The following is a 27,157-nucleotide window of genomic DNA, read 5'->3' on the forward strand; positions in this document are numbered from 1 at the left end:
AGCAGGGGAGACAACATTTCTTTGGTAATCATATACTGGATTCCCTGTTCTAGCCTTTCACAGGGAAGTCCTTGAAGACTACACAGCACCTCCCAAAAATAAGGTTTTCCTTTGTTAAAAGTCTTTTGGCGGGGAATGTATATCTAGAAATTAATCAATCAAATGCAACACATAAAATATAATAATCTTACCTTTCAAGTTTCTCTGGTTTATTTTTAGAAAACCACAATAAGGTAGCGCAACCATACCCAGATGCTATGGCAAGGTGAGAATTTGGTACAGGCAAAGAAGAGAGGAAATCTTGAGAACATCTGCTATCTTGCCAAGTGTAAAGGTGGCTGACCTCTCGAATTTCATACCTACAACGACAATTTATATATAAAAAATTTTGATGAAACCCCTAAAGAGAAATATAAGGGTGTCTATCATTATGGAGGTACATTATCTTGGAGACAGCAACATAAAAGCAGGTTTTCTAAGCACAAAAAACTCATAATTTTAATAATATAGAAAGAAATAGTGTACAGTACTGAAATTTCTTTAATGAATCTTCTAAAATATACATACAACATTAGGCAAAAAAATTTTTTTATTCATAAACAACATACCAAAATGATAAAATTCTACCCACGGGTTTAAACAGTATATGAAAACATAACTGCCAACTAACTAATAGCATATGTAACATTACTAAAAACAACATGAATTTGACTTTTTGATATTTCATGACAGCAAAGAAATACGAAGATATACTTTTAGGATATTACAAAAGTGGAAGATGGAGAAACGCTGAAAGTTCAATATGGGAAGGTCATGTCTAAAAATAGGAAATTAATCTTGCAAATTAATTCTACCATCATTCTGTAAGTTCAAACAGTGCAGGAGACAGGGTCAAATAATCAAAAGTTACACTTCTGTTGGTATCCAAACATAGACCCACAACATTAGTGAAAGAAGTTCAGAATCAGCAAACGTTAGGAAACACACTTTAAGCCACCATTAAAATGCATGCATAGAAGGATCCTGAATGTTTAATTAAAAAACTTTGACAAGTCAACAAGTGATGGTGGCAGGGTTTTGATGGCTTAAAAAAAATACAAATTTTTAAAATAATTTGTACTTTTTCTAGTTATACAAACCTGGGTCATTTAAATGGTGGTTACTTTTGGCAAAGCTAGTTACAGCCATTTAAAGAATTATCAAAGTTCTGGCAGCCTGGTATGGCTGCATCACCCTCCCTTGTTTCAGGTTGGTATGATGTTGCTCATGGTTGCTATCTCACTTTAATTCTTGTTAGAACTTACGGGGTGGGTGCAGAGAGTAAAATTTAAAGGACTCGGGTTTGTGAAGCTAGGAAAATTTCTATTTATATCAAAAATTTTTAATCATTTTCTTATATAGATACAAACTGAGTCATTTAAGGGCCCCGGGAGGTTAGGGAATATATGGGGGTATAGGATGAAAAATGCAAAATCCTGAAAAAATTTACTGAGCTTCGTATGGCAATGGAGAATGCGTATAAGAAATATTTTGCCAAAATTCCTCTTCCTGTCATAGTTACAGAGTAATTAGTAAAAGAACTCAATGCTGTAAGCCAAAACCATTGATCCCTACAAAAAAGGGCAGTATTTCTTGTTATCGTAAATTTTGATAATTATTACATTCAAATATAAAACAAATTGTGAGCAATGGCATCTGTATAGATTCCATGAGTCACAAGACAGGAAGTTATGATCATTACACCCTTTAGTGCTGGCACAAACCTCTGAGAGAGTACACGTTTCAGTTTGACCCCTGACATTCGCTCGCTTTTACATCTGTTTTTCTTGGTTTCGGCATTAATTTCATCATGCCAAAGAGGAAAAGACAATTTAAACATCTCATTAACATAAGAAAGAAAAACATTTGCTCTAATAAGTGTTCAGAAGTGGGTAATATCGGCGATATTAACGGAGTTAGTGACGGAGAGAGAGAGAGAATGGTGTGGATAGAGGAGCGCCCGCCTCACCTGACACAGTGCGCCAGGCTATGATCTTATCTGAACTTGCACCCACTCCTAGTACATCCACAGCCGCTACATCTACTCATAAGAGTCATATTGATATACGTACCTCATTGTTGGAGAGGGAAGAAAGCAGTAATAATAGTGATGAAATAAAAGAGGAAGATAATCAACTCGTTCTCATAAGCAGAAAAAGATTTCGAGAACTGTGGAAGAAAGGCAAGAAAGAATTGAAGAAATCAAAAGAATATGAAACAGGTGCATTTTAGAATAAAACATGGCCATAGATTGTAGCTTAGGCAGCTATGAAACCCTCTTGTAAGAGAATAATACCCTGCCAAAGTAAAAGGCAGGGGGGACCAGGAGCCTAAAGAAACAAGATATTGAGTAAAGGAATCTTCATTTATGATTAAATTATGATGAATAACATTGTTTTGGTTTATTAATATCCAAAGAGGAACATACAATTCTTAATAATCATGATTTATTAATATTGTCTTTGTAAAAATAAAGTACAAAGAAAAACTTTGAATGCCCGTATCTCAAACTATACTTATTGACCTTCAAATTCTATCTCCTCCCTTAGTTTTAAAGATATAGCATTGAAATTTGGTATATAACTTATAAAGATATTATAAAACAATCAAAGAGAGCCCTTTTTTTCAAAGTTTGTTTAAAATTTGTTTACTTTTTTTTTTCCCTGATTTATAGTGATTATTTTTTACCATGAGATGTACGAGAAGGGAAGGTGGTGCGAGGTTGAATGTCATGTTGAGTGGAGAGTTACTTGAGGAGGTGGATCAGTTTAAGTACTTGGGGTCTGTTGCAGCAAATGGTGGAGTGGAAGCAGATGTACGTCAGAGAGTGAATGAAGGATGCAAAGTGTTGGGGGCAGTTAAGGGAGTAGTAAAAAAAAATAGAGGGTTAGGCATGAATGTAAAGAGTTCTGTATGAGAAAAAGATTGTACCAACTGTGATGTATGGATCGGAGTTGTGGGGAATGAAAGTGACGGAGAGACAGAAATTGAATGCGTTTGAGATGAAGTGTCTAAGGAGTATGGGTGCTGTATCTTGAGTAGATAGGGTTAGGAACAAAGTAGTGAGGGTGAGAACGGGTGTAAGAAATGAGTTAGCAGTTAGAGTGGATATGAATGTGTTGAGGTGGTTTGGCCATGTTGAGAGAATGGAAAATGGCTGTCTGCTAAAGAAGGTGATGAATGCAAGAGTTGATGGGAGAAGTACAAGAGGAAGGCCAAGGTTTGGATGGATGGATGGAGTGAAGGAAGCTCTGGGTGATAGGAGGATAGATGTGAGAGAGGCAAGAGAGCGTGCTAGAAATAGGAATGAATGGCGAGCAATTGTCACGCAGTTCCGGTAGGATTCAGCGTTATGAAGCTTCATCTGTGGTGGATAACGGGGGAGGGTGGGCTGTGGCACCCTAGCAGTACCAGCCGAACTCAGTTGAGTCCCTTGTCAGGCTGGGAGGAACATAGAGAGGAGAGGTGCCCTTTTTGTTTCATTTATTTGATGTTGGCTACCCCCCAAATTTGGGGGAAGTGCCTTGGTATATGTATGTATGTATGTATTTTTTCACCATAATGAAAAAAAATTCATATCTAACAAAAAATTACTTTTATATAAAAAAAAATTATTTGATTGGAGGTCTACATCAGGTCTATATAGGGTAGTAATCCAAGGTCTTAATATTAAGTACAAGAGAGGAGATAGAATTTGAAAAACACTAATTTTCAGGATAAATCACCCTGGCGTCGTAAAACCGAAGGTCAGAGGAAAAAATCCTATGATGTTTGGAGATTCACTGTCACCTTATTAAGTGGTATGAATGTCAAAGTCCTGTCCTTAAAAATGGGATTAGCCAGCCGGACCCCTTAAATGGGGAGTCTTCCTTGGGTGGAAGGAAGTACCATGAAGAGAAAAGGTTGTCTTACTGGCCCACAACTCAGAGTGTCTGTGTTCAGACCTGAGAAAGAAGTAAGGACACAGAATTCTTACATCCCATAACCCATGGATATGCAGATGGGTCATGGCCCAACGAGAAGATTTAATCATGAAGAACAACCATAGGTAATTATATGCTTAAAGGATCTGTTGATTACAAGTGTTTAAAACTACCCATAAAGAAGCAATTATCTTCCATGTGTCTGATCAGCAGTGTCACTCTCAAAGGCAGGTGACAAAGAAAAGAGGATGAAGGCCAGACATTCACCTTACATACAAAATAGGATGTAACTGGCAACTGTGAAACAATGCTAGATGTCCGGCAGGAGTCGGTCCTCTTCACCAACTGCTGAGAGCTACCATGGGTCTAATAGGAAAGGTATCTAGGGACCTATGGGTGGAATCATTAGGTAGTGAGCTGTAAAGGTCATTTGCCTTTTACAAACCCCTGCTTTAAGTACCTGTGCTACTCAATGATTCTTGAAGAAAGCTGTTGTTGCCACAATACCACAAATATGGGCTTTGGGAGGGGCCCAGGGAAACACTTCTCCCGGAGATTTATATGCTCTCATGATTGTTTCACTTAGACAAAAGGATAGTGTTTTTGGTTACCCTCTTTTTTGTGCAACCTGTACTCACAACAAGGATGGGAGTTGCGAGATAAGAGACTAGTCCGCTTTAGGTAGAGATGAACCACTCATACAGGACATAATAGGATACTGTTCATATCATCAGTTACCTCCTTGATTGAGGAAATAGAGGAGGAATCAAATCGATGATTGTTCACAGCTGAATTCTGGGTCTTAATCCTTTGCTACAAACTCAGGTACAAACTAGAATGACAGTTCTCTACATCCCTTCGAGTGTAATACAAGATAAGAGAGGAAATGAAGCTCACTCACCCTCTTTGACTGTGCTAAGGCAAGGAGGAAGAGTTTTATGTGTGAAGTCCCTCTCTGAGGCCTTAAATAAGAGGTTCATACTGTGACATTTTTAGGGACCATTAAACCTTAATCTAATAGGTTGCTTCGTAGTCAGTCTCGAAAAACCCTTCTTTCAGAGGAGGTGCTGGTTAACCTTGAGCCGTAAAGAGACAGGCATTCCACTACTGTGTGGAACTTTTTCACATGAAGTTGTCGAAGAAGAGTTTCAATTTGAAAGTTCTCTTGGAACATCTACAAGCAGATCTAAAAGATCAGCATACCACTCAACTTCAGGGTACCTTTGCGCCACTAGCGTTACTCCGGAGGTCACGTAACATTCTGCCTTTGTTCAAAACCTGGCGAATCAGACAGAATGGGGGAAAGGCGTAAACATCTATCTCATGCCAGTTGTGTTGCAATGCATCTTCCATCACTGGTACTGGGTCTGGACCTGGGGAACAGTACAACGCTAGTTTGTAGTTGAGGGGAGTAGCAAAGATATTAATGGTCGCAGAACCCCACAAAGTCAAGAGTTCCTTTGCCACTAGATGATTTATGGATAATTCTGAACCAACTATCATCCCTAGTTGGCTCAGATTGTCTGCTATCACGTTCTCCTACCCCAAGATGAAACGGGCTGTGAGGCAAATTGGATTCACTAAAGCCCAATGATGCATTCCTATTGCCAATTGACAAAGGAGGCAAGACATGGGGCCCCCTTGCTTGTTAATGTACGTCACTACAGTCATTTTGTCGCTCATCAACACTAGTGACCTTTACGATGTTTGTGAAGTAAGGTAACACTAGGTATGCTGCCTTCATTCCTAGGTAGTTGAGAAATGATGTGTCTTCCTATTTCAAAGGCTTGAGATCTATTCCACTCGAATATGAGTTCCTCACCCGCGGTGGGATGCATCTGAGAACAGAAGGAAGTCTGGAGGATGGACCTGTAGTGGAGACTTGACTAAAAGGTTCTTTTCCTGAATCCACCAATTAAGATCTGATCTGACATGGATGATTGGATGTCTTGAACCACTGTGACTTCAGAGCTCAATGAAATGACCCGAGATACATCGTCCCACAGGGAACGAGCTTTTCGGGGAAGCAAGATGTCCCAAAAGTTTCTGACAAAGGCAGGGTTGAAGTAAGTCCTTCTCTAAGATCAGTGTTGTGACCAATAGGAACTGAAGAATTATGTCTCATTATGGAAACACTCAGGCTTGGACCAAGTCTTTATCCATGCCAAGATACTGAAAACGACACTAGGGTTCGAGAATCAACTTCTCAAGTTTTAAACGGATTCTGAGATCGTGATAATATCTGAGAAGAAGATCTCTGTGGTAGATAAGCTGATCTCTTGAATCTGCCAGTAACAACCAGTCGTTCAGGTAACAAAGGAGTCTGATTCACATGGCATGAGCCAATGAGGAGATGAGAGTGAAGACACGGGGCTGTGGTCAGGTCAAAGCAGCACTGCACTCAGATCCTTCCAAAGAAGGAAAATCTCAGATACTTCCTTGACCTCGGATGGACTGTGATCTGGAAGTAAGTATCCTGGAGGTCGATAGAGGATGAAGTCATTCTGTCGAATGGCTTGAATGACTGTGCTTGGTGTTTCCATCTTGAACTGGATTTGGAGAATGAACCACAGTACTGTAGTTCAAGTGGGCAAGGTATATGAAAGGTCTCCAACCTCCAGTCAGCTTTTCCATAAAGATGATGCTGAAGAAAGCTGGAGACTTGTCAACTTCTCCGATGGCATTCTTTTCCAACATCTTCTGAACCTTGTCTTGTATGAGGAGATCCTTCTCTGATCCCCTTAAATACAATGACGGGTTCATCAGAGTCTGAGTCAGAGAAGGGCGGCAGTCTGTGAATGGGACACGATACCTTGAATGAAGGACTTCTACTGCCCAGTGCTCTGGCCCATGGCACTGCCACCTTGCCTATTGACTTTACAGGTAAATCCCCCACAGGTGGTAAGTCAGAGAAATTTCTGTCCCTAATGGGCGCCATGACGTCCTCGAATCTTTCGGAAGGAGTGACCCATGCGACGAATGGTGAGCAAAAATTCTCCTTGTTTCTTTTACAGAGGTGGATCTTTTACAGGTAGCAGGGCAACGCTGAGGTATCTGTTTTGGTGGGGCAGTATGAGGCTTAGATGGAAGAGCAGGAAAATGTGATGTAACTGCTCTCCTGAAGAAGGTAGCCTGGCTTTCTTTCTCTCACTTCTCAGCTGGTGCAGTAACTTCCTCAGGAGGAACAAGGTCGAATGTTGAGTACAGTAATAGCCGTGTTGCGTAAGGCTACCAAGTCTCTACTTGCCATCTGACGCATGAATTTACTCACAACTGCACCCTTGTGCTTAAGAATGCAGTTGCCCCAGAGAAAAGCACACCGATGGAACAGGAACTCCAGGCCCTTAGTTCTGGAGCGAACAAGGTATTCGTATTGTTTTTGAATACAGTAATGGGATCTGACAGGCTTTCTCAATCTGCTTAAAAGATCACTGCTCCTGAGCAGTGGTCCAGCCAGGAGGAAAATGGAATATCAACACAAGGATATCTTTAGGTTAGTTAGCTCGGCATTAGAGAAAGCAGCCGATTGCTGAGCTATTCGTTGCATAGACAGCCCCAGAGTCAGAGTTGTAACGTCCGGGTCAATGGGCAACAGATTGGTGTGCACTCCTTCCGGTAGGTAAAACTTTGGTTGTCGTGAAAGAGAAGGTGGTAACAGTTTTGATGATCTTGCAACTTTTAGAGAGAGGTCAGAAAAAGAAACTTGCTTCTCCTCCTGAGACCATGGAAAATCTAAATTATGCCATGAACTCTGAAATTCTGGAAAAAATACAACTATGAAAGTACGTTCCCAAAAACAGGTGCATAGGGGGCTTCCCCAAGGTCATTAATTTATCTGATGAACCTCAGGACCTTCATAAAAGACAATTCTTCCCCCGGGCCTGAATGGGACAACTCATGTTTGATCAGAAGGTTCCATCTTGAGAGGAAACTCCGAAGTCATCGATGATGATGGGAGATGACACACCTTGCGAAGGGACCCTAGTTCTAACTGGAAGAGGTGGAGTATGAGATGGCTCCTGTTTCAGAAATTGTTGAGAGTTCTTACGCCTCTCTCGAGTATCCTTCCGTTCTCGACACACCTCTGGGGTGGGAGTCGAATGTGAGCGACTAAATCTGGTTACACAATACAGTAATGCCTCACAACACTAAATTAATTCGTAGAGTGGCTTTCGTAAAGTGATTTTTTCATGTTGTGAGTCACATTTCACATGCAAATTGCCTAATTCATTCCAAACCCTACAAAACACCACATTAACTCATAATAAAGCTACACTATAACCACAATGAAATACCGTACAGCCAAATACATTTGAATCATCCAATATACCTAAATTAGCTGTTGATGCCTGTAAATTAAGTAGTTATTACAACATAATGTAATAATAAATGGAAAATAATACAATACAATAAACACAGTACAATACTGTACATATATAAAATATACAATACCATATGTACTGTACTATTATAGTTACCCCTATTATAGACTACAGCTACATTTTCTATTGTCTAAACCCATTTTATTCAACTCTTTTTGATGAGTGATTATCTTATTCTTGGCCTGACTGGCAAATCTCTTTTCTTAAAATGAAAAATTATTTGTAAAGTGAGTCATAAAAATATTCACATCTCGTTTCCCAGCTTTCGTAAAGATAGGTATGACTTTTATCACTATTATCATCTTTATTAAAAGCTATAGCCCTAGTTGGAAAAGCAGAATACTATAAGCCCAAAGGCTCCAACACGGAAAAATAGCCTAGAGAGGAAAGGAAACAAGTAAATACATAAACTACAAGAGATGAATAAAAATTAAAAATAAAATATTCTGAGAACAGTAACAACATTAAATTAGATCCGTCACATATATAAACTATAGAAACTTCAAAATAACAAGAGGAAGAGAAATAAGATAGAACAGCATGCCCGAGTGTACCCACCATGCAAGAGAACTCTAATCCAAGACAGTGGAAGGCCATGGTATAGAGGCTATGACACTACCCAAGACCAGAGAACAATGGTTTGATTTTGGAGTGCCCATCTCCTAGAAGAGCTGCTTACCATACCTTAAGAATCTCTACTACCATTACCAAGAGGAAAGTAGCTACTGAACAATTATATTGCAGTAGTTAACCTCTCCAGCAAAAAATTACTTGATAATGTGTTGTCAAGTGCATGAAGACAGACAAGAATGTGGTAAGAATAGGCCAGAAGTAGGGTCAAAAGGGTATCAAGTCAGGAGAAGAGGGGAGGACTTAAAGTCCTCTTTAACTGGAGTACAAGAGAAATTGATTCTCGTCAATGTATATTCCCCTTTAAAGCTTTCCATCTTACCTGCAGTGGTGATGCAGAGATCAGGTTGATGCTTATAAACTCGTAGCGGCTCCTGAGGCGAGAGAGGTCTCGAACACTTAGGAGCTGCAATTAACTGATGTTGCAACTGAAGAGCAGGAAGAGCAACCAGTGAAAATAGTGGTAAAGGATCAGCGTGTCATTTCTTAACTCTAGCTGGGGCCAAGGGAGAAATCCCTAAAAATAAAGCATCATGGTTATGAACAGTCGAACGATGTCAAGAATAAGCTGGATGATGAGTATCTTCATCTAATCAAACAGCTGGAGGGGAAGACTAAGTGTTTTGAGGTAAAAGTACTGTCAGAACGATGATTAAGGGAGCAAAGAGCTGGGGAGTGCGCACTGAAAGCAGAGCATTCGTACAAAAAGCGAACACTGGGATGCGTTGCATGTTCTGTGTGGAAAGCAGATGCGTGGGGAGTTTATAGGACTGTGGATACTCTGCCAAGTCAGAACTGACTCTTGATTGGTGCTCTGAACATGATACAATATGTTGATCTTTGTGTGCTTGAGACCCAACAGTCATCGAGGGTAAGAGGCACTCCTGACTTTACTGAAGATTCAGGGGAAAAGCATATTCCCAACGGAGATGAAGGAAGTTAAGGCAAATGTGGAGACAGTCGTTGCATAGCAGTAAGATGGTGGAGTGTATTCTCGGGCAGATTCCATGCACACTGGAACCTTGACATACGATTGCCCTAATATACGAATGTTTTGAGATACAACAGAAAATTTTTGAAAATATATGCTTTGATTTACAACGAAATATTTGAGATACGATTTTGGGATGTGATAGTTATATAGGCGACCGGTAGATGGCGTTCGGTCTGTTTGTTTGTTATTGCTGCATCCTTAAAACTTCGTTGTGTAGTTCGTTGTATTTCTGCCTATTTTTCGTGTTATTTTGTCTATTTTATTACTTACCATGGGTCCCAAAACTAAAGACAAAGCAAGTGATAAGAAAAAAACCAAGAAAATTATTTCGAAAAGGCAATAATGCTTCCAAAACGAAAAAGAATAATTGGTGTGAGAAATATGAATGATCTCTCTCTCTCTCTCTCTCTCTCTCTCTCTCTCTCTCTCTCTCTCTCTCTCTCTCTCTCTCTCTCTCTCTCTCTCTGTAATAAATGATTTACCATGGGTCCCAAAGCTAAAGACAAAGCAGGTGATAAGTAAAAACCAAAGAAAATTATTTCGAAAAGGCAATAATGCTTCCAAAACGAAACAGAATATTTGGTGAGAAGAGAAATATGAATCTCTCTCTCTCTCTCTCTCTCTCTCTCTCTCTCTCTCTCTCTCTCTCTCTCTCTCTCTGTGTGTGTGTGTGTGTGTGTGTGTAATAAATGAAATCTCTTTTTTCTTTGCTAAATCTCTTTTGACGCTGTATAATCAAGCACCACAGAGCTAAAAACTATAAAATATCGTGCATCGGTGGTAGCATGTCTTATTAATAGGGGAATTATTTGATTCGAAAATTGAGGTTGACGACGGACTAGGCAGGGTTGATCAGCTGATTTGAATGTAAACAATGCATAAGATTATAATTCGCTATGTTTTTAATTATAAATACGATACTAAAATGTAAATATTACATGCATTATTATTAGATACAGTTAAGTAAAATGCCAGTGAGAAACAAGGACGAAACAAAATGACAAAGAGACGAGACAGGGGGAAGCAGTAGCGTGCGTGCATGTGTTCAGATTGTCTGGACCTTGCGGTAGCACATTTCCTAAGATAAATCTACGCTAAATCAAATAAATTAGCGAAATCTATTAATTTGGGAAATGCGAGAAGGAATGAAAAATAGGAATGGGAATACGTGGAATGAGGGATAAGAAGGCGTTCAGAATGATTAATTAGATAAAAATGACGAATGAATGCTAGAAAAGTGAAGATGAATAAAATCGCGAAAAATAAAGACAACCCAAAGAGTTGGCACGATAGGCCCTGACCTGAATGTGATGAAAGTCTGGAAAGTGAGGCCAAAAAGGCCAGACATGAAGGTGATGATGAGTAAGTGTTTACGTGATTAAAAAAAAACAAATACAAATTAGTTTAGCAATGTTATTTCATATTTGTTTATTACGTAGTTATTAGTCTACATACGTAAATAAAAAGAAAACAAATCGTTCCCTGCCACCACTCCCTACCTCCTCCTCCTGCTGGCCTCATGTCATCTTTCGTTGTGGTAAGTTGAATTCCTTTATTCTTTTTTATTGATCTTATTAAATTTATTATCATTTATCACATCACTATGTTATTTTATCATTGTGTGTGTTATTACTCGTTTATTTGTGTATAAATTGTGTATATTATATGTAATTTAGCTGTGTTTTGGTGTGGTTTAATAGCGCTAGAACAAATTAATACATATTACATTATTTTAAATGGGAAAAACTGCTTTGAGATACAACTGTTTTGATATACAACGATGGTAACGGAACGAATTAAATTCGTATGTCAAGGTTCCTCTGTATAGGGTAAAGGAGTGATTTCAGCAAAGTAACAAGAAAAATCACTCTGAGGACCTATGTCAGGGATGAAGATCTGCTCATACGAGCCAAGAACGCTCGTAGGGGGAGAGGGTGAATGAGCAGGATAAGGGATCTCAGCTAGTAACTGGCAAGCATCAGCTGGAGCAAGCTCAAAAGCCAAAGTGAAGTCTGAAGCTAAAGGATCAGCGATGAAGGTAGAATCCTCAGCCTCACGTTGGAGGGCAAGAAGAATTACATCTTCAAATTCCTTGATAAGCACTTGGTAACCATCCTCCGTCACCATGTCCTGGGCAAGACCCGATCACGAAGAACCAGACTGGGGAAGATCTGTGCTAGAAAGGGGAGACCTAAACTTTTTACTCTCCTTCAAAGCTGAAGCAATCGAAGGAGAATGATTACATTTGTCCTTCTTTTCTCGTTGGCCATGGAACTTCTACCATTAGGAGGATGACCACTACCTGCACATAACATAAGGGACTCCAATGAGCACCTATATCCTCGGCACGTACAATACAATGGATGAAGATCGACATCAAGACAGCCCATGAATGTCCCACAAGGATATCCTTCGATACAGGACAAATACGCATTATGCACGTTTGGCACTCATTCTGTAACCGAAAAAGAGACTGATTAAACAAAGCAAGAAAAATTGGGCCAGTAACAGACATTCTATCACTTCAGCATCCAGATGAGTGAAAATTCAGCCATGAGCAACATCATACCAGCCTGATATGAGGGAGGGTGATGCAACCCAACCAGGCATCCAGACCCTCGATAATTCTTCAACTGTTCATATCTAGCTTTGCCAGAAGCAAGCCCCATTTAAATTACTCAGTTTATATCTGCATAGGAACAAATACAGTACACATTTAGCCAGGACAATTCACAGAATTTCTCACCTCTGGTAACGTTAGAGGAAAAGAATATCCCTGCAGTGCAGCAAGAGTATGGTACCATGTATTATTCATATGATACTTGTCCTATATCATATATAAATAAGTGGCTTTTGTTATACAGAATTTCAATTATTAATTCTACAAAAGGTGTTAAAAATCTATAGTACTAAAATAAAAGTTATATTAGAAAACACAATGTATAAAAATAAAAAGCACTACTGATAAGCAAACACTGACATATACCAGATATAGCAAAAATGTAATTTGTATTTTTCCTAACAATATAAACCATGAGCTCTTTATTAGGGAATATACTTTCGGCGAAGCTGGAAGACTAGCCACAAGACTTGAAGAGGTATAACTACCCCACTGCTAATTAGCGAGGGGAGGGACAGGGTAGTACCAGCTACCCCGCACACACACACCTGTATTGTCTCGTCACTTCTGATTGCAGGGGGATAGGTGATGGCGGGACAAATTTTATAAAGAGCTCAAGGTTTTTGACCCAGAATTTCCCATCGTGCTATGCACGCCTATAGAGGAAACCCTGACACCTTGTTAAAACTCAGTGCAGTAGCATTCTTTAGTGGCCTGAGTAATCCATGTGATTGTGTGATATTAGCAGTGTGACTCATCTAGTTAAGAATTCTCAGAAGTTGTAGGATTCTTTAAACCAACCATAGACGTTACCCAAAACCCACTTCGCAAAGGGGAATGGGGACCTAATAAGTATATATTTCTATACCAGGTTACACAAGGGAAATGGATATACCTGTAGACAGTGGAGGCCAGCTTGCAGAGTACCGTAGGTGCTATTCCTCAAGGGAGGGGAAGATGACAGTCCCTGTCATCATTCATCCCAGACTTAACCCAAGGTAACCTCTGTCCCTCACCATCTGCTACTTTAAACCATTTGTTGTGCAACCAACCACCAGTCCAATAGAGAACGTCTGCATGTTGTGGGTTACATCATTGCAGGTAATGGACGGTGAAGGTTGTCTGACGCTTCCACAAGCCCAATAGAAGGTCCTGCGCCACCGAGTATTTTTTCTATACAGTCAGAGATGTACTAATGCACCTGATAGCTTGAGCTCTAGATTTCCACATCTGCGGAGATCAAAACATTCGTGATTCTCCTCTCAACCTTCCCCATGTTGTCGGACAATTTGTTCACTCAGGGACGAGCTCTTGAGGTTTGTTTGAGGTGACCCCTCAGTATTATACTGTATAGGCTAGTATCCACTGATCTGGGTTATCGGTTACGTTACGGTAATTCTCAATGCAGAAGGGTCCAAATCTAGAATTCGTTACTGTCGAATCTTGAGTCTTGTGATAAGCTCCGAGACAAAGCCGAAGATTATCTGTCTCCATCTCGTTGGATGGGAGAAAAAGTTGTAAGAAGAAACATAAAGTTCGCCTACTCCCTTGGCCAAAGCCAAGATGAGTAGGAAAGACGGTTTAGAGTCAGGTGAAGATCTGATGACTGGCGCAACAGTTTTTAGGGAGTTCCCTTAAAAGACCTCAGAACACTAACCACATTCCATAGAGGTGGTCCAACTTTCAACTAAGGGCAGGCAAGCTTGCAGCTCCGTATGATGAAAGATTAACTCCTTTCAATCTAAAGGCTAAAGCTAACGAAAACCTTTCACCAACGAGACTTAAAGTCATTCCCTCCTCCAGCAGAAGCACTAAGTGAACTTCTATTGCTGGAATAGTGGTATCGAAAGGAGAGATAACCCTTCTACGACCCTAAACACGGACAACTGCCAACTTTGCCTGGTATACTGCAACTGAAAATTCCTGGAGGTAACCGGACATCTTTTTTCCAGCATAGTGCAAAAACCTCTCTTCGTAAGGCGATGCTGGAAACCCTTCAGGGGTAAAGAGGTAGGGACTCTACGGCTTTGTGGTAGATCTTACGCGTGGCTGTCTGTCGTGACATGGAGGGAGTTCACTTGGGACTTCTGTTAACAGATGAAAAAGGTCCAGGGACCATTCAGCTTGATGCCACAACGGATCTACAATTGTCATGGCCTAGCTGGTGGAAGCACCTGCCATGTTGAGTAATCTTCTAATCAGGAAGTACGGGAGATGTGCGTAGACATCAATGTTGTCAAACCGATGAAGCCGTCAACTTGTAAGCGTGTCTGGGGATCTACTACCGGAGAGCTGAGCAATGGGAATTTGCTCTCCAGAGATGTTGCACACCGATCCCCAGCCAGGGGAAGCCACAGTCAGGATTTTGTTGGCTAACTAGATCACTCAGAGCCCACTACCAGAGTTGCTCTGCTCAGGACATAAGAGGAAAAATTCTTTCTGTCCGGAGTGAAGTGAGCTGATAGGAACCCCGAGACGTCTTCTGCCGATCTTAACATTTCCAGTGCTAGATGGCAAAGGTGCTGAGAAGGTAACACTTTGCTTGCTACGTAAAAAACTATTGTGGAGTTGTCGCTCATCAACACCATGGAGCGAACTGTCCGGGGTGAAGAAAACTGTTGCAGGGCTACAAGACTACCCACACACAAAAGGATTATGGGCAAGGATCACCCAGACTTATACAAGACACCCGGAGGGCGATTGATGCTGCAGAAGCCCCCCCCCCCTTTTTTTTTTTTATGCATCCCTGAAGAACATCAATTCTGGGGCAGGAGAGAGAAAGTTTACCCATTGAGGAGGTTGATATTAGATGTCCACTGCTCCTAATCTCTCTTATCGAGTTCTGAAGGTCCGGTGGGACCTTGCTGGATAAAAGTAGACTTCAGCTGCCACTGGGGAGGCTGTATGTGTTGTCTTTTGTTGGTGACCTGGAGCTTCCAGGCAGACACGTGGCCTATTAGATGGAGTCACCGATGTACTGGCAGAGAGACTAGAATAAGAAGGGGACTCCCACCTTCCTCAGTCTCTCTGTTGTTCTTGGACGGAAAGATTTCCTAATCTGATGTCTTGTAGCATTCCTAGGTAAACCAGTTTTGTGTTGGCTGCAGGGATGAACTTTCAGCATTTTGCCACAACCCCCAGATTTCAGCCAAATTCAAGAAGCTTGATTCAGCATTGGAGAAGGGAAACTTCCCGAGTCTGCTTGAAAAAGCCAGTCGGTTCAGTGTCTTAACAGACAGAAGTTTCCCTGCAAGTCCCCGTTGACACTAGGGAGAAAATTCCCTACGACCAAACAGAAGAGGAGAGACCATGTCTAACCACAGGCCCTTAAATTGGTATGTCGATCGCCTAGGAAGATTCTTGAAGACAGATGAACTGGAATCTGGGGGAAGCATCCCCATTCCAGTGTTGTCATGAAGTCCTCGGGTCCGCCTGTCTGCCTGCCCTGTGTCTGCCTTCTCCATCCCGAACCAAGTTGGTTAAACAAACTTGTTCAGGGAAGGGAGCTTGTCAACTAGTATCTAGTCTACCAGAGCCTTCCTGCAAAAAATAGTAGACTGTAGAAGCCTGGAAACCCCTTGGGGGACAGGAGGTCGCGAGGTGTCATTCCCTCTCTCGTGACCTTGTGATGAAATAATGAAATTGTATATTGATGACGAAGCCTAGAGTTCAGATGCCCGTATGAACATTTGTGTTCGCGTAGGAAGTTGAGAAAATTCACTGCCATCTCTCAGCAGATGGCTTGGTATGCATGCTTTTCTTGCTAAACCTGCGGATTATTCTGCCCCTGGAGTTAACTCAAATACTTGGGGTTCGTGAAACTAAACAACCAGCAGGAAGGAGCTCTTCGTCAACTTGGATTACCTGTTCACGAGCCGAGGTCACAAGAATGTTACTTGTTCGAACTACTGCGGGAGTTTATAAGAGATCCTGAGCAATTCCTAGAGAGATTTGCTACAGGGACTGGACAAATCACCTGGATCGACGAGTCCTTATGGTTGGACAAGTCATGGTTGAAGAAGAGATGAGACCTCAGAAAAACCGCAGTAGAAGAACACAGCTTCTCCCAGTCAATGCGCTACATCAAAGTCCCGTTCCGACGAAACACGCTCCAATGGGCACAGCTAAGTAACTCAGGCTGAGGGGGAGCATCGCCATCAGCACCCTGAAACGAGCAAGACTAAGGTCAAGCTCTGAGTTGGCCATGTTTACCCTTCTCAAGGGATACTCCTGAGAATGCAGCATCTAGGTTGCTCTTACACAAGTACCAAGGGAGCCTGCGCAAGCGGTGACAGGGAGTTAAGGTGAGAAAGGAGAGATCGTTGTCCTACTGGAATCCCCAGAATACGTGGTAGCATTAGCTCCTACTCTGATCAGAAGTCTAGCAACCTACTCTGAACAGAAGTCTAGCAAATATATCCTTGAGCCAGCTATCAAGGTAGTGCGCACTCGCATCACTGAGGTAACGCTTGCTCTTGCTCTGTGCTTGAAGAAATAGCGAAAGCGAGCTAGCGCATGTGTCTATTATCCTCTCAGCTGCGTCGCTCGTCACTGCTGGTTGGACAAGAAAGGTTGAGGATCACCGTTTTGCATTTTCCTCCATCGACTGAGATTCCTCAGAACAAAGGGGTGCATCGTCATCGGCGCTGGAGACCAGTCACGGGAGACCCCTGAGATGCTTACGCCCTTTGCACTCCCTCCAACGGCTGAAACATCTCAGAACGAGGGAGTGGGGCATAGTTGGAGGTAAAAGACCACTCAGGAGAAGACCTAATTCGTGAACGGAAAAGGTGTAACCTGTGAGGAGCAGGAACCATCTTCCATCTTTGCCCTCCCTCTGCAGGCTGACATCTCAGAACGAATGAATGATTTAAAGTTTTCAGGCATCCTGACATCTAAGGTCATTGACGCCGGTAACATTCAATTTATGTATACAAAGAACGAGGGAGTGCGGCATAGTCGGAGCTGAAGATACCACTCAGGAGAAGACTTAACACGCGAACGGGAGAGATATACCCTGCGAGGAGCAGGGACAAGCCTTTGTCCTTTGTACTCCCTCCACAGGCTGACATCTCAGAACAAGGGAGTGCGGCGTGGTTGGAGCTGAAGAAACCTCTCAGGAGAAGACTTAACCCGCGAATGGGAGAGGTGTACCCTGCAAGGAGCAAGGAAAAGCATTCATCCTTTGCACTCTCTCCACAGGCTGACATCTCAGAACGAGGGAGTGCAGCGAAGTCGGAGCTGAAGAAACCACTCAGGAGCACGAATGGAAGAGGTGTACCCTGCAAGGAGCAGGGACAATCATTTGTTCTTTGCACTCCCTCCACAGGCTGACATCTCAGAACGAGGCAGTGCGACGGCGGCGGCACTGAAGCGATGACTCTGGAGGGACCAAACCCATGTACGGGATAGGTGTCCCCCGTGATTAGCAGGGACATGCTTCAGACTTTACACTCCGTTCGCTGGCTGCCATCGCAGAAGGAAGGAGTGTGTCGTCATCAGCGCTGAAGAGGTGTCCCCTAAGAGGAGCAGGAATATGCTTCAAACTTTGCACTCCTTACGCCAGCTACAATCGCTGAACGTTGGAGTGGATTGTCGTCAGCGCTAAAGAAAACCACTCGAGAGAAAACCTAACCCGTGAATGGGAAAGGTGTCCTCCGAGAGGCACAGGAACATGCTTCAAACTTTGCACTCTCTCCAACGGCTACCATCGCAGAACGAGGGAGTGGGTCGAAGTCAGCTCATAGGGGCAAGACCGAAGCCGAGCTCTGGGTTGCCCCAAGCGACCTTCCCATCATCGAACTTATGCAAAATCTTCTTCAAGGCAGTGGAGTTCCATCCACGCAAGGAATGACTCCCCTACGGAGGAGGACTGAGCCGCTTCACTAAGGGAAGCGGTGGAGGACCGAGCCGCTTCACTAGGGGAGGCGGAGGCGGAGGAGGACCGAGCCGCTTCACTAGGGGAAGCGGAGGAGGACCGAGCCGCTTCACTAGGGGAAGCGGAGGAGGACCGAGCCGCTTCACTAGGGGAAGCGGAGGAGGACCGAGCCGCTTCACTAGGGGAAGCGGAGGAGGACCGAGCCGCTTCACTAGGGGAAGCAAAGGAGGACCAAGCCGCTTCACTAGGGGAAGTGGGGGAGTCCTCAAGCCTAACGGTTGTCCAACGTCAAAGGGAAGAGATCATAAAAAAGGGTTTCTCCAGCCTTGAGAAGAAAACAAGGCACCAAACTGTCTCCTAAACAGCAACCCTCACACTAGTGAAAAATAAACAAAAACTAAAAGAAAAAATTAGTCAAACGCCATTCAAAAAAGGTTGGATGGTGGAGAGACGAACGTCCACTCTCCACCAAACCAAAAGCAAAAGCGACGAGACAACATAATGTGTGTGTTAGCGGGGTGGACGGTACTAACCCCATCATTGGCTAACTTGCAGTGGGTAGTTATACCTCGTTAAAAGTCATATGGCTAGTCTTCCCGCTTTGCCAAAAGTATCTTCCCTAATAAAGAGCAAAAAAGTTTGTATTAGAGTCGGAACAAACATAATTATAAAATTGGTTCTCCAGTTATTAGAAAAAAGAGCCACTAATAAAAATATAAAACTTATGTTTAAGTCAGTAATACACATAATTCAGAAAACAAATTAAGCATAAAATGAAAAGGCTGTAAAGTTTTCTTTCCCCAAACACAAATGTGTATTTTATTGAAGGATAAATTTGTTAATCATAAATTAATTTATATTTGTAAAGTAAATACCAAACACATGATATAAAAGCCTTTTCACCTTAATATTGTAAGACTTTTTATAAGAACTTACAGTATCCTAATAACAAAGTTTTGTCTTCTACTATAAAAAGGGTGACAAGCACTGCTTCATGCGGGTGATGTCATTTCATGTCTTTGCTCAGCTGTATCATACCAATGGTACTGAATAAACCTGTTTTTTTTTTTTATATCGAACTATCTATCTGGCTTTCTACATCTATAGCTATAACACACACACAGATATTTACACACACAGATATTTACACACACACACACACACACACATATATATATATATATATATATATATATATATATATATATATATATATATATGTGTGTATATATATATATATATATATATATATATATATATATATATATATATATATATACATATATATAAATATTATATATATACATATATACACACACACACACATATATATATATATATATATATATATATATATATATATATATATATATATATATATATATATATATATATATATATATATATATATACATATATATATATATATATATATATATATATACATATATATATATATATATATGTATATATATATATATATATAATATATATATATATATATATATATATATATATATATATATATATATATATATATATATATATATATATACAGTAGGGTCCCGAATTATGCGAGAATTTGGTCGATCAATGACCTCGTATAAATGGAAAATCGCATATTTCGAAACACATAACTAACAGAAATAATTACATTTGGGCCATGGCAACCAGCAACTTGCCTATTCAAACGTGTTTACCACCCATTTCCAATACTTTCTATGTACTATACTGTATTATTTTATAATATCAAATTGTTCTTGTAAATAAATTAAACATTTAATATACTTCAAAGTTCTAATAACTTGAAAAAAAGGTTAAAGTTACAACCAGGATGTGTGTAAACACCGTATATTATTCGTTATAACACGACCCAAAATACACACACATTTTAATGTTTGTCATATATATTGTATAAGACAACTGGTGAATAGCAAAAACCATCACTGTATAGAGTAGCTTTTGTTGTATCATTGAAAATCATAAATTATCAAAATAAAGGAGATTTTATATCACGAGTTTCCTAAACACGCCAAAAAGCACAATGAAAAATGACGACCATTGTTTTGTTTACGTTTATCTCTGATTATAACGAAGAAACGAAAGCATTTACACATCTTTGTATAGGTTAGTTTTATATGATGATTTTCTTATTACCAATGTTGTTCTACTTAATTTTTTTAGAACTTCGCAATAAATGAAAAAAAAGTTTTCCTTTATGACGCCGCCTGAAACGGAAACCTTCCTTTGTTTACTGTACGCTCCATCTTCGATCATAATAAACAAACGAACGTATTAAACACACATGATTAAAGTGATAGCTATTGATATTAAAAATATTTAGTAAACATTATGTTATTACAAATATTTTACTTACCATATCCAGATAAATTCCTAAATTCGTAGCAAAGCGGGAACACTTTTTTTTTCATACGTTAAATCAACAATAGCAAAGAGCCGCTATTAACAGTATGGTAATTTACGATAATTCTAAACTGTTACGAAAGATAATTGTCCATTCCATATCCAAAATACTTTTCTTAGCTGCAGTTATAAGTCAACCTGTACCCACCTCAATTATGGAACCATTTGGAAAAAAGGTAAAAGAAGAAGAAAGTCCTAAGCCGGTTTTTAAAGCCATTGAACAATTAGGTTACCCCTAGAATGTTCGATATGATAGAGTAGGTGCGAGATTGGAGAAGTAAGGAAAATTGAATCATGCTTGATTTTTAATAAAACTAAACTTTGTGAAACAACAAAGATTTCATTTGTTAGAGAGATAAAGAGAGGTAAGAAATGAGGGGGGTAGCGAAAGGTATCCTAGAGAGAGAGAGAGAGAGAGAGAGAGAGAGAGAGAGAGAGAGAGAGAGAGAGAGAGAGAGAGAGAGAGAGAGAGAGAGAGAGAGAGAGAATGATGGTTTTAAATGTACTAAACAATCAATATGATAGGTTATAAAACATTGGTGCTTATGTAATATTAACTGTATAAATAGTTTTAATAAGTTAAGAAATGGTATAAACAATGCTTTGTTATTGTATTCGTACGCTCATATTCTTGAGAGCGAGAGCTAGACATCAGCTGATCTGATCACAGCCAAAAGTTAAACAAAAATAAGTCAGCAATACTCGATTCATAAAACATTTCCGAAATTTAAAACAAAAGTACAGGGTTTTCTTAAAGCACAATTAATTATTCAAATAGTAGCAATTTTCTAGAATAAAGTGAGGTTTCCTAAAAATATGGTTTGCTGACGAAATCGGATGTCATATTTTAAGCTACGATTGAGATGGATTTATACTCGGTATAATTTTTTTGTTTTATATTGAATTGACGCTTTTTAATAAAACCTATTTTGAGTTCTTCATCCACAGTATATGTAAGTATTGTATAACACCGGAGAGAGAGAGAGAGAGAGAGAGAGAGAGAGAGAGAGAGAGAGAGAGAGAATCAGCTGTTGTAATCGAATGCCATCTTTTTGTTTCTTGTACCACTTGAAGCGATGAAATGATCACCGCAACTAATAATAGTCATGTTAATTTCATTCTTAAACTTAGGTTGTAATATGTGAACTAAGATTTTATTTCTTACACACATACAGAGAGAGAGAGAGAGAGAGAGAGAGAGAGAGAGAGAGAGAGAGAGAGAGAGAGATTTAAGTCTCTCTCTCTCTCTTGGAGAGAGAGGATTTTATAATTACACCTTGTACTATACAAAACAAATCATTGTAAAACAAATCTATACTGTTTAGAAAATGACAAAATGACTTGTTACCGAAATTTACGCTATTCACTGCCGATACACGAACCCAGCCTACGTGTGAAACCTTGAATACCCACAGGGAAAACTAAAGCTTTCATATATTCTATACTAAATAAAAATAATGCTTGAATATACCTTCATTACCAATACCATTAAAATTATCGAAAGGTTAGAGAAAGATAAAGATTGCCGAGAATGTAACCACAATTCTGTTTACATTTTGTCAGCTGGGTTCGCATAGTTAAAAGTTGATTTCATTGTTGATATAGAATTTTTTCCTTAAATAGGCTATTCATTATGAAATTATATTAATAAAATGTAAGATAAATATCTTTTGGTAACATTTGCTATCAAGCACTGTATTTAGGGCTACCAATATACCTAAACAGACAATAGATTTGATATATTTTGTAGTGCTTGACTTGCAGACTTTGAACAGCTTTGCAGAAACAATTTTTTTTTTAAACTACCGACTGTATAAATGGGGAATCGCATAATTCGAACACGCATAATTCGGGACCCTACTGTGTATATATATATATATATATATATATATATATATATATATATATATATATATATATATATATATATATATATATATATATATATTTAACGGTATTTTTGGGTGAGATAGCCATGTCGTACTGATGGAAGTTCCTTTAAAGTGGCTTCCTCAGGTATATTTGACTACAGTAATATTCCCAGAGAATTTTACCTTAAGGTATCCAGAATTCTAACTCCTGGCGCGAATATCCCTAACTTATACTATTAGGGATATCGCATAATATCAGAGGACGTATTCTTGACACGCCACATAGCAATCTTCACCCCAAATAGCGTTTACGCTTCGAGAGCGAAAGTGGCAAGAAACGAAAGGGGAGCCGTTATTAAGGCGCCACTCCTTACTGTTTTGAGTACCTAGATGACGTCATATCCGACCGCCATCTTTATTCCTTGTAGCGTTAAGCGAGGTGCTACAGATACAGTACTTTCGGGAGGGATTCATACAGCCCTTTTATAAAAAGGAGGGTGGGTCCATCAGGACGACATGGCTATCTCATCCAAATATAGATTTTTCGCTTCGCTCAAAATCTGTTTTTTGGGCTCAGGCCATGTCGTCCTGATGGAAGTTTACCAGAGCATTAATGTATCTGTGGATTTTCTAATAGTGCCTAAACCTCAAGACAAACTTTCCTTGGTCATTTAGACCTAGAGACGTATGATGTTACCGTTATACACCATTTCAACTAATCATGAACTATGTTAGTGCTTCCTGCCCCCTACAGGGAAGAGTCATGCCAGACTCTGGAAAAAGTCTCGAGGATTGCATATTTCATATGAACAATCTAGCAAACAAACAGGTATACTGGTCTCACCCTATACCGTTTCAAACAGAGTTTGTATTTGGAGAGGAACAAATGTATGTATTAACTACCGACACCTCCCCGGTTCTACTGGGCTAGCTGTATGCAAAGACAGACAGGTTTAATCTATGTAGAAACAATTGTTTGTATAAGTCAGTATTACAATCAAGGTATACTAAGTCAGTCGCAATCAAAGACTGACAATCCTGATGTATACACACATAAAGAAGGTTTGTTTACCTGTTGGAACAAATATTTATATATGTTCTCTTATATATATACAAAAATAAAAGGTTGATCAATAAATGCTCAAACACGTTTTTTATTTATTCTGAATTTTGGGGCGAATGAGACGCAAAATTCAATTATAATTTTATTGATCATCAATAAAGCATGAAATCAATTTGCATTTTATAGTACAGTATAAAATGTTATTGGGAAAAAAATATTTAAAAGCATAAATAAAGAAGTAATATCAGAAATACTTGTTTCATCTGAAAAGAAACACTTAAACCCACTTAGAAAAGAAAATATTTTTGTAAATTTTCTTATTCAAATTTCTGTCACTATAGTCTGTTCACACTTGCGTACATTGCGCAAGGCACACGTGTTATTCTTTTATGCTTCCTTCACCTTTTACACTTGGAACAGTACATAGTGTCACTATGGTGACACTTCACTTAACATGTTGCTCCGTAGAGAGTCAGCATGTACACCCTTCACATAAAAGTCCCAATTAGTTCACTGTTCCTCGCAGTTTTCAAGCGGCAGGTTTTAGCACACTACCTGCCGCCACCACAAACCTCTTGATCTCCTGCACTTGCTTCGCATAGTGTTTGAAGAATATCCTGGATGACTTCCATCCAGTATACGAGCGAAGACTTTCAAAATCCATATTTTGGAAAAAATTCAGAGATGAAGCAATCTTTCTCGGATCATGACCTGCAGGTGTACTGTCCGGATCCGTTCTACGAATGAAGTAGGTGATGTTCCCCCTTAATTGTTTCAGAGACAAATTTGAACCTGAAGTTTCTCCCTTAAAAAGCTGTCCTCCCCTAAAGTCTGAAGTTCTACGAAGATAGACCTTTAAGCACTCTACTGGACAGAGAGATGCATCTTCCTTCAGAGGGCAGATTCTTCAGGGACCCCACCTTTTAGTGGGTAGCTCATTTTTAGCGAGAAACGTTGGGTCAGGAAAAAGATTCAGCTCTCCCCTTTCCGTGAACTGAATATGGCCCTCATCTCTCGAAAGGGCCACTATTTCGCTAACTCTGTCTCCCGAGGCTAGTGCAAATAGGAATATAACTTTTTGGGTCAAATCTTTCAGAGAGCAATCTCCATTGTTCAGAGTTGATGCCAAATGAAGAACCTTATCCAAGGACCATGAAATAGACCTCGGGGGTGCTGCAGGCCTAAGCCTAGCGCAGGCCTTAGGGATCCTATTAAAGATTTCGTTAGAGAAGTATACCTGGAAGGCATACAGCAAGGGTCTAGACAAGGCAGATTTACATGTAGAAATCGTATTGGCTGCTAATCCTTGTTCATGAAGATGAATAAAGAATGATAGATAGAAATCTGTTGAGATTTCTTTTGGCTTCTTTGCCTTGACAAAGGCAACCCATTTCTTCCAGGATGACTCAAATTGTCTTCTGGTAGATTTAGACTTATATTCTTCTAAAAAGTTTAAACCGTCTCTCGAAATCCCAAACCTTTTCTTGACTGCTAAGGAGAGAAAATCATGAGATGAAGGTTTCGGGTTTTCTGTGATGAAGCAAAGAGTCGACTTCTGCACTTGTTGAGTCAGAACTGGATCCAGCAACGGAACCAGCTTCAGTCGCAGTTCCAATATTAGAGGAAACCAGATGCTGTTCGGACACTTGTGAGCCACTATGGCTGCTGTTCCCTGAAAGGATCTCAGTTTGTTGAGGACTTTCAACAGAAGATTGGGTGGAGGGAACAGGTAAATCCTGGACCATCTGTTCCAATCTAGGGACATAGCGTCCACTGCTTCTGCAAGAGGGTCCTCATGTGGGGGCACGTAACGAGGTAGCTTCTTGTTGTCGCTCGTCGCGAAGAGGTCGATTTGCAGTTCTGGGACTTGACGTAAGATGAACGAGAATGATCCTGCGTCTAGGGACCATTCTGACTCTATCGGTGTAAGCCTGGATAGAGCGTCCGCCGTCACATTGCGGAACCCTTGGAGGTGAAATGCTGATAAGTGCCATCTCTTCTTTTCCGCCAAACGGAAGATGGCCAACATCACTTGGTTGATTTGGGGTGATCTCGAGCCTTGTCGATTCAGACATCTCATTATCACTTCGCAGTCCAGAACCAGTCTTATGTGGATCGAGCAGCGAGGCTTCAGTTTCTTCAGGGTTAGAAAAACTGCCATGGCTTCCAGAATGTTGATATGGAAGGTCTTGAATAGAGAGGACCAAGTCCCTTGGACTTTCCGATGGTGAGAGTGACCTCCCCATTCTTCCTTTGAGGTGCCCGTGTGAATGATGACTGAAGGTGGAGGTGGTTGTAAGAGCACCAATATCCTTAGGTGCTTGGCCTCCGACCACGGCTTGAGAAGTGATCGCAGACGAGTCGGTATCGGTCTTCTTAGATCTCTTCGAGCGTTTGATGCGTATCTTCTCCAGACTCCTGTTGCATCCTTTGTGCTCTTAGTACTGGATCTGTCACTGATGTGAATTGGAGGGAGCCCAGCACTCTCTCCTGTTGGCGTCTTGATATCCGATCGGATTTTAGAAGTCTCTTGACAGATCCTGCTATCTCTCTCCTCTTCTTTGATGGAATGGAGAGGTGGTGTGACTAAGTTCCAATGAATTCCAAACCATTGAAACTTTTGAGCTGGAGATAGTCAAGACTTCTTGGTATTGATCTTGAATCCCAGATGTTCCAGGAACTGGATCACTGTCTTGGAGGCTTGTATGCATTCTGCTTCGGATGCTGCTCACACCAGCCAATCGTCCAGATAGGCCACTACCTGAACTCCTTTTAGGTTTAGTTGATGAACAACTGCATTTGCAAGCTTCGTGAAGATCCTTGGGGCTATGTTTAGTCCGAAGGGCATAGCTCTGAAGGCATATAGTTTCTTCTGTAGCTTGAATCCTAGGTAGGAGGAAATTTGGCGATTGATTGGGACATGCCAATATGCGTCTGCCATGTCTATGGAGACTGTGTATGCCTTTTTGGGCAACAGGGTCCTTATGTGTTGAAGGGTTAACATCCTGAACTTGTGGTTTACTATGAACTTGAGTGGCGAAAAGTCCAGAATGACTTTGAGTTTGCCCGAGTCCTTCTTTGGAACACAAAACAGCCTTCCTTGGAATTTGATGGACTTTGCCCTCTTTATTACTCTCTTGTCCAAGAGTTCTTGGACATATTCTTCAAGAACGGGGGTTGAGTGTTGGAAGAATTGAGGGAGAGATGGTAGAGCTACATTCCAGCTCCAACCCAGTCCGTTCTTGATTAGGCTGTGGGCCCAGGGATCGAAGGTCCAGCGATCCCGGAAAGAGAATAGTCTTCCTCCTACTGGAAGCATCTCACTTGGAATGT

The 27,157-nt window shown here is 40.5% G+C and overlaps 1 protein-coding gene across 6 annotated transcripts in view; it reads right to left on the bottom strand.

Annotated features, from left to right (window-relative positions):
* The window catches only part of LOC137656253 (sedoheptulokinase-like), a 166,075-nt gene that overhangs the window by 101,614 nt on the left and 37,304 nt on the right, over nucleotides 1-27,157 (bottom strand). For all 6 annotated transcript variants that reach the window (XM_068390446.1, XM_068390456.1, XM_068390426.1 and 3 more), the window contains one exon: nucleotides 192-359. In XM_068390446.1, the coding sequence (XP_068246547.1) occupies nucleotides 192-359 (168 nt within the window). The remainder of the gene's footprint in view (nucleotides 1-191; nucleotides 360-27,157) is intronic.

Source organism: Palaemon carinicauda, chromosome 1 (assembly GCF_036898095.1).
Source record: "Palaemon carinicauda isolate YSFRI2023 chromosome 1, ASM3689809v2, whole genome shotgun sequence".
In the NCBI taxonomy this organism is placed as follows: domain Eukaryota; kingdom Metazoa; phylum Arthropoda; class Malacostraca; order Decapoda; family Palaemonidae; genus Palaemon; species Palaemon carinicauda.